This window comes from Juglans regia, chromosome 1 (genome assembly GCF_001411555.2).
Source record: "Juglans regia cultivar Chandler chromosome 1, Walnut 2.0, whole genome shotgun sequence".
Lineage (NCBI taxonomy): Eukaryota > Viridiplantae > Streptophyta > Magnoliopsida > Fagales > Juglandaceae > Juglans > Juglans regia.
In genome coordinates, this window is record NC_049901.1 from 31,816,838 (window position 1) to 31,832,675 (window position 15,838).

Consider the following 15,838-nt stretch of genomic DNA (forward strand, 5'->3'; position numbering starts at 1 on the left):
GTTGATTGGTGGTAAGTTGAGGTATTGGAGGTCAGTTTTAAGTGTATCCCGACAAAGAGGGAGAATGGTTTTGCTTGGTTATTTGCTATGATTGTGCTGAAATGAAAATAAAGAATTTGGACATGCATGTCTCGAGTAGTTCTAAAATTAGGTTTATTGTACTGTCGAGTTAATTGCAATCGATTAAAGGAGTGAACCTTGACTTTTGAATGTCTCAGGTTACGCTTTCTAATCTCCTGATTTATTTTCTATCGTTCGTTGTTTCCTTTGCTTGCAAGGGTGGCAAACCAATTGAGAGGTTGTTTTGTGCTTCTTATGGGGAGGAATTGGAATGGACGCTAATTTCTATCTTGTTTGTTGGGACAAGATTTGTTGTCCAATTTCTAGTGGAGGCTTGGGGCTTCGAAGTTTGAGGATTTTTAATATGGCCCTCCTTGGTAAATGGTTGTGGCTATATCACCAAGAGGGCGAGTCTCTATGGAGGGAGGTAATTGATTTGAAATATGGGAGAGTGCCTAGGGGGTTGGTGCCCTAATGATGTGAGGGGAGTATATGGGGTGGGCCTAAGGCAATTTATTTGGAAAGGGTGGGAGTTTTTGCCAATTGTATTAGTTTTTAGGTTGGAGTGGGGTCTTAGGATTAAATTTTAGCATTATGTTTGGTGTGGTAATTTTGCTCTCAAGATGGCGTTTCCCGCTCTTTATCGAATTCCTTTTGATCATGAGGCTTCAATGTTGGATCTATCGGACTGCTCTAATGGCTCTCATTAGTGGAATGTTCTTTTTATTAGAGCTGCCCAAGATTGAGAAATTGGAGTCATTTCGGAATTCTTTAGCTTGTTACACTCTTCGAGCATTAGTAGTCATGGGGCGGATAGGTTTCTTTAGAGGCACACTAGGAGCAAGGAGTTTACTGTTCTATCCTTGTACAAGGTGTTGTCTTCTCAGAGTCATCTTTCTTTCCTTGGAAGAGTATTTGGAGGAGTAAGGTGCCTACTAAAGTTGCTTGATTATGGATAATTTGAGAAAGCGAGGACTTATTATCATGTATTGGTGCTATATGCATAGGAAGAATGGTGAAAATGTGGATCACTTAATATTACATTGCGAGGTGGCAAGGGCATTATGGGTTGAGATATTTAGTAGGACCAGGCTTGTATAGGTGATGCCTTTGAGGGTGGCAGATCTTCTAGCTTGTTGGAGTGGTCTACATGGCAGTCCTTATGTGGCTGCTCTGTGGAGGATGATTCCCTTGTCTTATGTGGTGCATTTGGCTTTTCTTTCACACTTTATTTCTTTGGTTTTCTGCTATTGTCCTTAACGGAACTAGCATTCATGACTTTCTTGTATCATTTTCTAGTTCCTAGATTATAATTAGGTGTTTTCTTGTGTATACCTCTTGTGTACTCGGACAATGCCTTTCATTGTGTTTCAATAAAATTTTACTTTTACCTTAAAAAAAGGTATAGTGAAAGCAAGTAACATGTTTTTAGAATTCCTAACACCATTTCTTTCTTGCACATTGTATTTTTTCAGTGGTTTTTTCTGTTGCCTCATCTCCAATTAACGACATTATTTCACTCCAATTTTGAGCATGCGGAGTGGAGTTGAAGTTATGGGCACTATAGAATCGAAGTTTGTAATAACCTAGGGAAAGCATTAATCACATCTGCGCTCTTATCAATATACTTGATGGGGGACTGGGGTGCTATAAACTTTCCCACTTGAATTCCTGACGTCCTCATTAGGGTCATCAAATCAAGAAGCAAAACCATGTCAAAATGTTAAATCAGAACAATTCCATATTTTGAGACCTAATTCAAATTAATAAAATTGTTCGAAGCACTAGATGTCATAGTATTATTATTTCAGAACATTAAGTCAGTATTTCACGTTTTCTGTCAAGAGAGTTGGGTGCAGATGTTGGGTAGTTTGGATTTTTGGTGCGAGCATTATACTTGCTTGCTTGTTTGTTTGTTTGTTTTTCCCTTTCTACTTTCTTATTCGTGGACTTTGTAATTGAGTTTTAGAAGCAAGTGTGAAGCACTATGGTCTCCTTTGTTTGCATGTGGAAGGGCTTGTGATCATATAGGTAGCTTTCTTTGCACATAACTCTTTTATTTTTTTCCTCTTAATATATATGCACATTAAATTGTTACGAGATTTTGGATTGTATCGTTCTATTTATTTTTCATGCTACCTGGTTATGAGGTGCACTACAGTCCAGATGGTTAATCTCTGTTTTGATTTTATATTTTTTTTTCCACGAAATTGGAACAAAGTTAACTCAACCATTACGACATAAAGATGATTTTGTAAAAATATTGGCAAATTGGTCTCCAGACTTCACGAGTATTGTAACTTTTAATATTTATAGTTCTGCACTGGTTATTAAAGCTTATTTTTGTTGTGTTTTGGCTTACATAGTAAATTCAGCTTGTCAATGCTGCTGGGTATGCCTAGGATGAAAGACGATGGAACCAAAGGATTAAAGGGGGTAGAATCACTCTTATTAAAAGTACTCTTTCGAATCTCCTAACTTACCACCTTTCTTTATTTCCTTTGCCTACAGGGGTGGGCAACCGTATTGAAAAATTATTTCGTACATATTTTGGGGGGAGGAATGGGTGAGGAGCTAAAATCCACCTTGTTAGTTAGAATAGTGTTTGTTCATGGTGGCTTGGGGGTTCGAAATTTGAGTAGTTTTAACAAGGTCTTGTTATGGAAATGGCTGTGGAGGTATCAATTGGAAGGGGGGACCTATGGTGTTCTGAGGAGGTTAGGGGGACCTATGGTGTGAAAAGAAATTAAAAGAAATTTATTAGAAAAGGATGGGAGAATTTTGTTAAACATATGCATTGTGTTGTGGGCGAAGGTTCAAGGATCCGTTTTTGGTTTGATACTTGGTGTGGTGATTGGGCTCTTTTTAGTGTGTTTCCGGTTATCTTTCGTATAGCAGTTCATCGGTATGCTTCTGTTTCTGATGTGTTAGTCCATTCCAATGGAATCTTGCAGTGGGATGTTGGTTTTACTAGAGCTGTACAGGACTGGGAACTTGATGAGGTGACTGATTTTTTCAGCTTCCTATATTCCTTGTGGGTTGGGGGTAATGAAAGGGATAAATTGACATGGAAGCATACAGGAAGTAAAAAGTTATCGGTTCGGTCCTATTACAAGGTGTTGACTGTTCAGCATTGTTCTTTTCAATGGAAGCGAATTTGGAGGTCTCATGTGCCTTCCAAAGTAGCGTTCTTCATATGGACAGCTTCACTTGGAAACATTTTGACGATCGATAACCTGAGAAAGCGGGGTTTTGTTATGATGGAGTGGTGCTTCATGTGTAAGAAACATGGAGAATCTGTGGATCATTTATTTTTGCATTGTGAGGTGGCAAAGGCATTGTGGGATGGTGTGTTCAGTAGAGTTGGGCTGGTTTGGGTCATGCTGATGAAAGTAGTGGATTTGCTTGCGTGCTGGATGGGGCTTCGTAGTTCTAAACAAGTGGCTGTGGTGTGGAAGATAGTTCCTTTGTGTCTCATGTGGTGTATATTTGGTGGGAAAGGAACGAGCGATGCTTTAATAATGAGCGCTCTATGGAGGAAATCTGGAAATTCTTTGTATTTTCTTTATTGCAATGGTTTTCTGCTTTAGGACTTGATGGAGCTTCTGCTCATGATTTTCTGTCTTCTTTTTCCCCTTCTTAGAATGTAATTAGGTGTTTTCTTTTGTATACTTCCTATGTACATGGGCTTTGCCTATTACAATCGTTGAATAAAATTTCCTTGTACTTGTAAAAAAAAAGTATATTCACTTTTTTTTCTCTTGTCCAAATCCAATATCAGTACTTCTATGGAGCTGGCTGGAAATCTTTAACGGGGAAGCAGAAACAAATCGTGTGCCTCTCTCTCTACTATGCCACAAATTGGATAAGGGAACTGGTAAATTCATGAAGTTTTCAATTGTAACTTTCATGTTTGGATGGGTCCTTATTAATACTGTGGTTTGCTTCCATATGTAGCTCAACGCCTTTTGTACAGTAGTGGGAAGGATTGCATGTACAAGTCAAGCTACAAAGGACGATACTGTTTGTAAGCTATTGAATCGTTTAAGGAATCTTGTGTAAGTTCTACCACTCTCAATCCTTTACAATACTTGCTGCTGTTGCTAACATTTTTGGGCTTGGGGGTATGCTCCCCCTAGGTCTAAGGTTCAAATCCCCTTGGGTGCAAACAATTTTTAGGAGTCATTGGATCGGAGGATTTTTCTCTTGAATTACCCTAGGTGCACTTGCGGGAAATCCCTTGCCGAGGGCCTATGCACCCCTGGGATTAGTCGGGACGCTGTTTTGCCGTTGCCAATCAAAAGAAAAAAAAAAAAAACTATGGGCACTAATTTTCGGAGTATGCTTAGAAGAATCTATAGATGGGCTGGGTGTGTCCATTGCTTTCCTAGTCCAACCTACATTCTTTACACACAAACTAGCTGAAGCTCACACTTACATGGAATTTTTTCTGACTCAATTAATTTCAATTGATTCTGATCGAGAGATTCTATAATTACTAGATAGCTGGAATGGAGTGAAATATTAAAATACCGAGTTTAATTTTAGTACTTTTTTATGGTGAACTTTAAGGCTATTACATTTTTACCATGGTGGTAACCATTAATTCAGTAATAAATGTCACCATGATGTTACCAATGTCAAAACAAAGGCAAGAGAGTTGCTGGATGTTGCGAAACAACCCAGGAAAAGTATTAGCCGCAGCTGGGCTATGACCTAAAAATACCAGTCAAGATGAGGCTTCCGTCGAATCACTTTTAAAGCCCAATTTCACCTACTAAGTAGCCAATGCAGGACTTTGCACAGTAGCCAATGCAGGACTTTGCACACATGGCTACATTTATAACCCACCTACTTTATGTGGATTATCCATATTCCCAATATGAGACTGGGTGTCACATGTTGCAGGGTTTACATATAAAGACTCAAAACACTGAAACAAATAATAACAAAACTCTAAAACTATGCGGGTTTGATCATTTAATCCATTTAGGGCTTCCAAAAATTTAAAAGCAATCCGACTAAAAGACTAAAAAAAAACAACCTTACATAGAGACTCTAAATAGACTTCTAACTCTTTGACCTGTCAAAATTACAAACTCAAAAAGAAAAAAACCTCAAAAGATGATGACTCCTAATATAATAAAGAATAATGCTACATACCTCGCTCTCATCCCACTATTGATAAGGTGGCATTTCCCATCAACCTTTGAATTTTTGTCTTAGAAAAATAAAGGATGATCCAAGAGTGATAAGAGTGCCACATTTTATACATGCAACGCCTCCATCCGAAACTCCACATGCAAGTCTGGTGATTTCTTCTTATTTGGCTAATATCGGAAATATATAGCTGGACTTGAAAGAACAATGAGGCTGTATTTTTATTTTCCTATTTTTGGGCAAGATTGGGATCATTGTCTTTCTTGATAAATAATTTCTCTAACGAGTAGCACAAACTGGCCTGGATTATTCTCCTAGAATGGGAGAGAATTCGTTCTCCAATTGTTTTCTTTGGACTTGGGTCATTACTATTATTGTCAAGTAAAATGGAATTTACCATTTGAAGTAAAGTCTTTGAATTAAGGTGACCTAAATTATTGTACCACATCTGACTTCTACTTTTGACCTCATTACAAGTGAAAGAACACAAATTGGATTCTTGAATTGTAGCAGGTTTGGGTATGTGTGGAGTAAAGAGTTGTGTGCTTTTAGGCCCCTTTTGCTTTCATCATCCCTGAAACTTATCAACCAAGCTTAATTCTCTTGGTATTTTGGCACATTTCGTTTGGTGGAATGAAAGAATCAGAATGCCTTGTTAGGTTTTAGTTTCTTATCAATTCGTCACCCCTTTTATTAATTATCTGTTTATTCTCTCTCTTCCACTCATTTCTCAGTAAAGTTCTGAATTCCCAAATTTTATCTCCTAATTCAAGCCCAAGTCTTTGTGCATTCCTTTTCTGGTAGGATTTGTTTGTCTTAACATGGTAATTGGCTGAAGTGTAATGATACGTTATCCGTGAAAGGATTGTATAAGTAATATTGAAAATGTATAGTTTTACATTGTTAGAGGACATGGTTGTAATTAGTGTAATCTGTGAGGGTATAAAGGTCAATTGTATGTAGGGTATATATATGGTTGTATATCAGTGAATAAAGTAGGTTTTTGTCTCAGGTGTTTGTACATGGTATTAGAGATCCCTTTTGTTGGATGGTGGTTCACGCCGAAATCTGAGTTCACTGTTGTCTGAACTCGTCGGAGTGTTTTCCGGTGTAGTATCTGAGTTCGCCGTCCCCGCCATCGTCATTTGCGCATTCTCCCTTTGTTGTCGGCGACCAAAGGTGTTTGAAGTGGTTTCCAGCCACTCTCTGGCGTCTTCTCCGGTACTAGGCACCAAGGGTGGACTTGCCGGCCTTGTCTGTGGTTATCGGCATCGTTGGTGTCGGCAGAAAGGGCCTTTGTCGCCGGCAAAAGGTTGAAGCCCTGGAGTGTTTGGTTGCAGGTATAAGCTATCAAATCCTTGAGTAAGAGTGTATTCCTATCCGGAATAACACCTATTTGCTAACACGTATACAATATTCTTATCCTCGTTTAGGATAACTTATTCTTGTTTCAGCTCAGTTTTTAAACCGGTATCGGTTTAGACCCAAAACAGCCCGGTTCAGGTCGATACAGACCGATATAGAGCCGATTTCGGCTGATGCAAGCCGAAATTTGGTTATTCAAGTTGTTTTTTCGGGTACTTGAGTTGGGTTTCCAGTTTTCCAGATCGTATTCCCCGGTTTTTCATACATATTTCATAATTTGTGTGAATTTTCTATTTCCAAGTAGAATTGTGATATTTTTTCAACGCCTATGGCAACTAAATTTGAGTCATAGTCGCTTGCACCAAACTTTAATATGCCTATGACTTCCGTAAAGTTGGATGGAAAGAACTTTATGTTATGGTCAAAATCTATTACAATATTTTTGAAAGGTAAGGGACTTTCTAGCCACCTAGTTTATCCAAAACCTGACTCAAATAACTCTACATTTGCTCAATGGGAGCAAGAGGATGCTCAAATATTGTCCTTGATGTTGACTAGCATTGAGCCTAATATTTGCTCTAGTTTGATCCATTTTGACACTGCCCAAGAGGTGTGGAGCCATCTCAAGCATATGTATTCCGGTGCTGGGAACACAACCCGTATCTATGAGCTATGTAAGCAATTCTTTGGGTTGGAACAAGGTACTTTGGGCCTGAAAGAGTATTATTCTCAAGTGATGAGCATATGTGAAGAACTCAAGATGTATCAACGTATCACTTCTTACGTTTCACGTATGCTACAACAACGTGAAGATTTTAATGTTGTTCGGTTTCTTGTTGGTTTAAAACCTGAATACAAGTAGGTGCGGTCTCAAATTTTGGCAAGTCCACAGCTTCCTTCATTTCCTGATGTGTTCTCCTGACTTCAACGTGCCACGTTATTTGGGCATGGATCTCAATTGTCTTCTGATTCGATTAGTGAGAGATCCACTCTGGTTGCCTCTTATGTTGCTTCTGGTGGGCGTGGAGGCCGAAGTGGTAGAGGTGCACTTGGGGAACATGATGCCAAAGGTAATCGCACTCGAGGTTGAGAGCCTTGTAAGTGCACCCGTTGTGGTCACACTAACCATTCGGTGGACTATTGTTGAGATCTACATGGTAAATCATCTGGGTCTGCTAATCAAGCCATTTGCCAAGATGCTACATCACAGTCAACGAGCTCCAACCCAGCTCCAGATATGATTAGTATATCGAAGGATGAGTATGAGCGGTTTTTGGGTCACACACGGCCTTCATCTTCCACAACTACTCTTACCCACTCAGGTATAGCATGCGCATATCTTGTCTCATCCACTCAAGGTCCATGGATCATTGATTCAGGAGCTAATGAATATTTGACCAGTTTTTCTTCTGCCTTATCTAAGTTAAATACTATAACATCTCTAAAAAGTGTAACTTTCGCTATGATTCTCTACCTAAAGTTACAGGCATTGGATCCACTAAGCTCACTGACTCTATATCCTTGCCATCTATCCTATATGCTCCTAGTTTTCCCTTTAGTTTGTTGTCTATTAGTAAGATTACTCAAAATCTTCAATGTTCAGTGACCTTTTATCCCTCTTCATGTATTTTTCAGGATCTCAAGACGGGGGGAACAAGATTGGTACAGGGATGAAGCTGGTGGTATATATTACCTTGATGTTCAATAGTCACCCACTTGAGCCCTTACATCCCCCTCATCATCTGCTTTTGAATGGCACTGTCGCCTTGGTCAACCCCCCCTCCCCCTCCTCCCTTGAAGTGTCAAGTTAGGAATTTGGCAAATGTGTCTCCCTTCTTTTGTGAAGCATGTCAACTTAGTAAACATCATCGTGTGTCTTTTGTACCTCGTATTGATAAACGAGCATCGAGTTTTTTTGAATTGGTTCACTCTGAGATATGGGGACCAATCAACATTGAATCAAACAAGTTTCAGCATTTTGTTACATTTGTTGATGACTACTCTCATGTGACATGGTTGGTTTTTATGAAGGCCAGATTTGAATTTCTTTCCATATTCCAAGTGTTCTGGAAAGAAATTAAAACTCAATTTAACAAAAAGGTTCAAGTTTTGCGTTTTGATAATGCTAAAAAATATCAATATAGTTCCTTTGCTACTTAAGTAACAAATGAATTGTTCATCAAACATCATGTTCATATACACCCCAACAAAATGGGGTGGCTGAACGCAAAAAAGTTCATTTGTTAGATGTAACTCGAACACTTTTGTTACATATGCATGTTCCTAAACGTTTTTGGAGTGATGGTGCTCTTACTGCTTGTCACCTTATTAAGTGTATGGCTTCATCAGTTCTTGATGGTTCCTCTCCCTTCTCCATCTTGTTTCCTTCATCTTCACCATTTTCTCTTCCACAAAAAATTTTTGGGTGTGATATCCCTATGATAAGGATAAGGGTAGGTGATGTATGGGATCCTATATTGTTTGGAAATGAGAAATTTGTGCTCTTTATAAGTTTCCAATAGGGCTTCAATTGTATTATTGACTAGTCCTTTTAGAGTATAGGCCATGTGGTTTGGGTCTTCCATTGGGGCGTTACAAATGGTATCAGTCTATCCCAACCAGAAATGTGGGATTTGAGCCGTGCCACCTACAACGGACAGGCCGACGAGGACGTCAGGAATTTAAGGGGGATAGATTGTGATATCCCATATGATAAGGATAAGGGTAGGTGGTGTATGAGATTCCACATTGCTTGGGAAGGAGAAGTACGTGCTCTTTATAGGTTCCAATGGGACTCCAATTGTATCATTGACTAGTCTTTTTGGAGTATAGACTATGTGATTTGGGTCTTCCATTGGGGTATTACATTGGGTGTGTTTGCTATGTTCATAACCTTGACCTACGCTTTGATAAACTTGATCCCCGTTCTACCAAGTGTCTCTTCGTTGGTTATTCCCAAACTCAAAAAGGATATTGCTCCTATAGTCTTGGTCTTAGATGCTACTTCACGATTGTTGATGTTACCTTCTTTGAGTCCATATCCTATTTTTCGAACACATCTTCAAGTGTTGAGTGCGATCCTCTACCATTACCTACTCTTACACTACCTCCTCCTTCACACTCACCCAACTTTACCCAACACTCCTCAGTCCCTTCGCCAGTTCCTTTACAGGTTTTCTCGCGTCGCTTGCGGCAGCCGCCTCCCATGCCCCAACCAGTTGTGTCTCTGTCTTCAGATCCTAAGTTGCCTAGTATTTTAGACTCTCCACCTATTGCTCTCTGTAAAGGTAATTGTTCTTGTGTTACTCAACATCCAATTAGCCAATTTGTTTCATATCATGCCTTATCTTTGTCATTCTCATGTTTTACATCTCAACTTTCAAAACTTTCTATTCCTAAGACAGTTCAGGATGCTGTATTTGATCTGGGATGGAGGACAGCTATGAAAAATGAAATGGATGCCCTTCACCATAACGGGACATGGGATCTTGTTCCATTACCACCGGGTAAACAACCCGTTGGCTATAAATCGGTATATACTATTAAATTCCATCTTGATGGTTCTGTGAAACGTCTGAAAACCCGTTTGGTTGCAAAGGGCTACACTCAAACCTATGGCATTGACTACGAAAAGACCTTCTCCCTAGTTGCCAAAATCTCTTATGTTCGAGTGTCGATCTCTCTTGTTGCTAATTTAGATTGGCCTTTATTTCAGCTTGATGTTACAAATACATTTCTACATGGTGACTTGCATGAGGAAGTTTACATGGATCAACCACCTGGGTTTGTTGCTCAGGGGGAGTATCGAGGTATTGTATGCAGGTTAAAGAAGACATTATATGGTTTGAAACAATCTCCTTGAGCATGGTTTGGGAGGTTTTCTGATGCTGTATTGGCATTTGGTCATCATAGATGTCAAACAGACCACTTGGTATTTCACTTACATAGTGATACATGTCACATTTTGTTGGTTGTATATGTGAATGACATTGTAATTACTAAGGGCAGGTTTGGGGGGTGAGATGAGAATTTTGTATTTTGTTTTGAAGTTTAAAATATTATGTTTTAATATTATTATTGTTTTGGGATTTGAAAAAGTTGAATTGTTTATTATATTTTGTATGAGGATTTGAAAAATGTGTAATGATGAGATGAGATGAGATGAAAATTGTGTTTTGTCTTGAGTACCAAACCTGCCCTAAGGCCTCGTTTGTTTTCAGAAAACATCTCATCTCATTTCATCTCATCATTACAATTTTCCCAACTTCCAATACAAAATAAAATAAACATTTCAACTTTTTCAAATTCCAAAACAAAAATAATATTAAAAAATATATGTTAACAATACTTTATTTAACTTTTTAACTTTCATCTCATCTCATCTTATCTCATCTCTGAAAACAAACGAGCCCTAAGAGTGACTCTGCTGTAATTGCTAGACTAAAACAGTATTTACATGATCATTTTCAGACAAAAGACTTAAACAAGCTTAGATATTTCCTTAGAATTGAAGTCAGTAGATCTAAAAAGGTTATCAACTTATCTTAGAGGAAATATGTACTTGACATTCTGGAAGAAACTGGCATGTTAGGTGCATGACTTATTGACACTCCTATGGACCCAAATCGTACATTCTTGAAAGAGGAAGTGGATTTGTTTGTAGATCCAGGTAAGTATTAAAGACTTGTTGTATAATTAAATTATCTCACTATCACTAGACCAAACATCTCTTATACAGTGAGTGTACTGAGTCAGTTTTTACAAATGCCATGGGTCTCACATTGGGATGGTGTAATTCATATTCGTTATCTTAAGCGAGCTCCTGGCCTTGGATTGTTGTTTCGACCAAATGGACATCACAGAGTTGAAGCATTTTCAGATGCTGATTGGGCATGATCTTCTTTAGATAGAAGATCTACTACTGGATATTGTACCTTTGTGGGAGGTAACTTGGTTGGTTACATGGAAGAGTAAGAAACAAGAAGTAGTGGCTTGGTCTAGTGCAAAAGTCGAATACAGGGCAATGGCTCACACTACTAATGAACTGACATGGTTGCAACACTTCCTCCAAGAGATTGGGTTTCCAGCTCCTATTCCTCTTAAGCTATTTTGTGATAATCAAGCTGCAGTGCATATTGCCTCTAATCTTGTGTTCTATGAGAGGACTAGACATATAGAGATTGATTGTCACTTCATTCACGATAAGATACTAAGTGGTGACATTTCTACACCTTTTGTGAAGTCTGCTGATCAACTCACAAATTTGTTCACTAAGTCATTGTGTTGTAGTCGTTTAAAGCTTATTTGTTTAAAATTGGGTTTATATAATATATATGCCCCAGGTTGAGGGGGAGTGTTAGAGGACATGGTTGTAATTAGTATAATATGTGAGGGTATAAAGGTCAATTGTATGTAGGGTATATATATGGTTGTATATCAGTGAATAAAGTAGGTTTTTTGTCCCATGTGTTTGTACACACATAATGTGCTCTAATGCTGGTAAAATAAGGCATTTGCTACTGCAGCATTACTTTCATCCTTGTTTTCTTCATTAACTTTTTTTTACATTTTACCTCAGTATAATTTTTGTCTTTGTTTTCTGGTTGCTCTTGTCAAAGCCTCTCTCTCTCTCTCTCTCTCTCTGTGTCTGTAGTTGTTATGTTTTTAAACATTCACTTGCATATATCACTCAGTTTTGGCCATCTTATTCTATTCTTTGTATACACAAATATATTTCCATGTGTGTGTGAAAAACTTGAGTAAGTTTTGTGAAGAAAAATAATCAAAAGTAAATTCGATTTTTCCCTTCTGACCACTGAGAATGCACAAATGTAAACCCTGGAAGATAGATGTGGATGGGAGCCTTTCAGACAAGTCATGTTGCTTACACTTGACGAGTATTACTTAAGGAAAATATAAAACTTGCACAATAAAAGATTGGGTTGTTAATTCTCATAGCTTTTCTATTTATCTCAGGATTGTAAAAATTAAAGGAGCCAATTAGTCATTTTTCTTGAGAACTATCAAGTATGGACATGAATGCGACTATTTTTTTTGAAGGTGTCTAAGATGGATTGGTACTGCTTCTTTGTGTCCTTAAAAGAAAGTTGAATAATGTGTGGGAGCCCCACTGCAAGCATGCTTTCTCCACTAATGTGAGCTCTGAACAGATGATTTTGCAACAAGATTAGGAAATTCTATTTCGGATAAGAGACTATTGTATGACCTACCTTTGTATGTTGCACAGGGTTCTGATGTAAAAGCAGAATGGGATTGTGAAATTTGTCGCAAATGAGGGCAAAAGTAAAAGTTAGTGTTGCATTAATTGGGTGCTCAAAATGAAATTTGACATTTTTATGTGCACACACAGACTCGTGCAATTTTTCTGTTTTGAAGATGGCAGGGTTTATGCCGCAATTTTTTTTATCGCAATCTAAACTGGCTGCTTCCTATCTAATTACTGAATTACTACGTTTCAATAGTTACAAAGGGATGAAAATGCTTCAGGATGAAAAATTTGACAAAGTTTTGATTGTGCAGATATTTGGAGATCTTATTGAGCAATTCCATTGAACAGCACCCTATATTGCTGCCTGAGCTTCATTGTTATGTTGATCATTTTGGATCTTCACTCCTAAACCATTCTAACCATACGGGGCATGTCGAAAAGAACAATCAACAGAAGACACAAGAGTGCACCTTGCCTAAGAGCAATAGAAGAGGCAAGAAGATATCAAAAGCCTCAAGCTCAGATACCAATAGAAAACTCCAGCAGCCCACAATATTGGATGTGCTGAAGAAAGCAGGAGCTATGACTAGCCAAGAAGTGCCAAATAAGGAGTCTTCTGGTCCAATTTCACAGGGAAGCTCATCCAAGTCACAAGATCAATACCTCTGTGACCCTGATAAGCTGGTAACTGTTGACGTTTCTCCAGTTGCCAAAGCTCTGGAAACGCAGAGATACAAATTCAGGCCTCTTCTGGTTCAATGCTTTTCCATTTTGACATTTTCAGAGGTGTGTCAGCATACATTGAATTTGGGATTAGTATATACATTGCATTTGCAAAGTATCACCTGCAGTATCTTGTGAATTAATGCGACTCTAGTTTTTGAAAACCTTTTCTCTGTTGATATATTTTCCTCAATAAAGAAAAGAGTAACTATAATTTTATGACCATGGATTTTCTGCATGTGCTTTATTATGAAGCATTTGTTTCTTGTATAATTCAGGCAAACTTATTCACATTTAGGATCATTTTATTTTATTTCCATAGATCTATCAACTGGATTATGAGAGTGCTTAAGAAAATGAAGAGGTATTGTGATAGTTTTCTTATTTTACATCTGTGCATGAAGTTATACTGTGAAGGTTTTTGAAATATGCACTTCCTTTGAATCTGTTTTCCAAAGACTAATCACATCATAGGGGTTTTGGGGAATTAGTGAGAGCAAGAAGACTGGGCATGTATAAATTTTACGATGACAATGAAATCTAACTTGCAAATGTCAAAAAGGAGTTTTTACATAAAACCAATAACAGTTACATTTTAGGTTTAGTTATTCATGCAATAAGTAAATGCTCTTTCAGTCTCTCCCCCCAATGAGTAATATTACATGTTTGTGTTGGAATTTATGATTCTATTAGCATTGACATATATGAACTGCTCATAGTTTCAGTCAGGATTGCCTTGTTGAGAAGGCCAGCATTTATTAGGTATCAATTACTAGGTGAGCTGATATTTACAACCCAATCTACAGAGGTCATCAAGCTCTAATGGAAATTCTGAAGCTCATGCTTGTTTCTGATTGTTTTAATCTGAATTGCTCTTGGTCGAAGCACCTAACAATTGCACTTAATGAAAATTTGGCAAATGAAAGTTTCTTCTGTACACTAGGATTCAAGGTATATAATCATCTGGTCATAAGATGATTTACTTTTAGCAGTTAAAACTTGCAAGCTGTATGAGATTAACTCATGCAGGTACAAGTCCTCTCTGATTTTGTCTTATTTTCTTAGGAAATACAGAACCTTTAATTGTGCAAAATGTGTAGGTTGTCAAAGGGCACTTAATGGAAGTTCCAAAATCATACATTGTGTAGAATAACGTTTCTTGCACCACTTTTAATGATAACGTCTGTTGCATTGCTCATTGACAAAAATGAGATCAGTTCAGATGTGCTGTGCCCACATTTTATAGAGCTAAAAACTATTTTCTTCTTGGTCTTTATTAGAACTATGCAACTTATTTGAGAAGAATGGTGGGATTTTTTTAACTTCTTTTCAAATCCAGACTGAAGGTTGCATTTATCCTGCCACTTTTTAATTATACACTGATTCTGGTGCAGAAGTTTCTTCCTTTATTTCTCTGTCTTTTTTGTTTTTTTTAATGAAGTTATAAACCCGGAAAACGTTGCTATTGTATGCTAGTTACCTCTATTTTTGTACCTTCTGCGGGATCTTCACTACAAGCTGGATTATTTCACTCCAGCCAAACAATTATTGGCTAGAAGCCCAAGTCCCCCAGCTGGGTTCACCAGGATGGCAGTCAATGAATTCTTGACCAAAATCACACCACTCTTTCCAAGTCTTCGGAAGCATTTCAACAGCGCACTGTTTATACTAAGAGGAAGTAAGATGGTGGCTTTTAACTTGGTTGGATTAAAACTATAACAGAGCTGCAATATTCTTGCAATCCTAAATCGATACTTTCTAGGTGATGAAACCTGTCAAGAACATTGGAATGTTCATTCTTCTTCTGCTGAGAACCCAGATGTACCCAATCTTGTGCTTTCAAGATCTGCAGTTTCTATGTCTACTTTCAAAGAAACACTTCATTGTTTCAGGAAGGTCAAATTTTTACCCTTTTGTCAGTCTTTTTTTTTTTTTTTTTTTGGGGGGGGGGGGGGGTGTTGTGCTCTATCTAAACAATACCTCGAAAGTTATCATATAAAAACCTAACAAACAATTCATTGTAATGCTTGAGCACAGATGCTAAGTCTTTCTTCTATTCAGAAAGAACATAGAATTCTGTCAGATCTGCTTGAAGCATTCCAGCCCATCAAGTCACCCGATGCTGTTTTATCAGGCATATGTTCCAACATTTCACAAGGGACTTTGGAATATTTATATTTAGGGGCTTATTCATACATAGAAAGTATCTTGGACATAGGTATATAATTCTGTTTTGGTTCTTATAGTTATCTATGGTGGTTTTAGTTATTTTATTACTACCCTTATTAGTATTATTATAAC

The 15,838-nt window shown here is 37.9% G+C and overlaps 1 protein-coding gene across 1 annotated transcript in view; it reads left to right on the top strand.

Moving 5' to 3' along the window:
* LOC108993588 (Fanconi anemia group D2 protein homolog) overlaps positions 1-15,838 on the top strand; it is a 40,114-nt gene that overhangs the window by 21,168 nt on the left and 3,108 nt on the right. The window contains exons 15-20 of the mRNA XM_018968575.2: positions 3,842-3,937; positions 4,018-4,118; positions 13,126-13,600; positions 15,014-15,215; positions 15,300-15,433; positions 15,575-15,755. Coding sequence (XP_018824120.2) covers positions 3,842-3,937; positions 4,018-4,118; positions 13,126-13,600; positions 15,014-15,215; positions 15,300-15,433; positions 15,575-15,755 — 1,189 coding nt within the window. The remainder of the gene's footprint in view (positions 1-3,841; positions 3,938-4,017; positions 4,119-13,125; positions 13,601-15,013; positions 15,216-15,299; positions 15,434-15,574; positions 15,756-15,838) is intronic.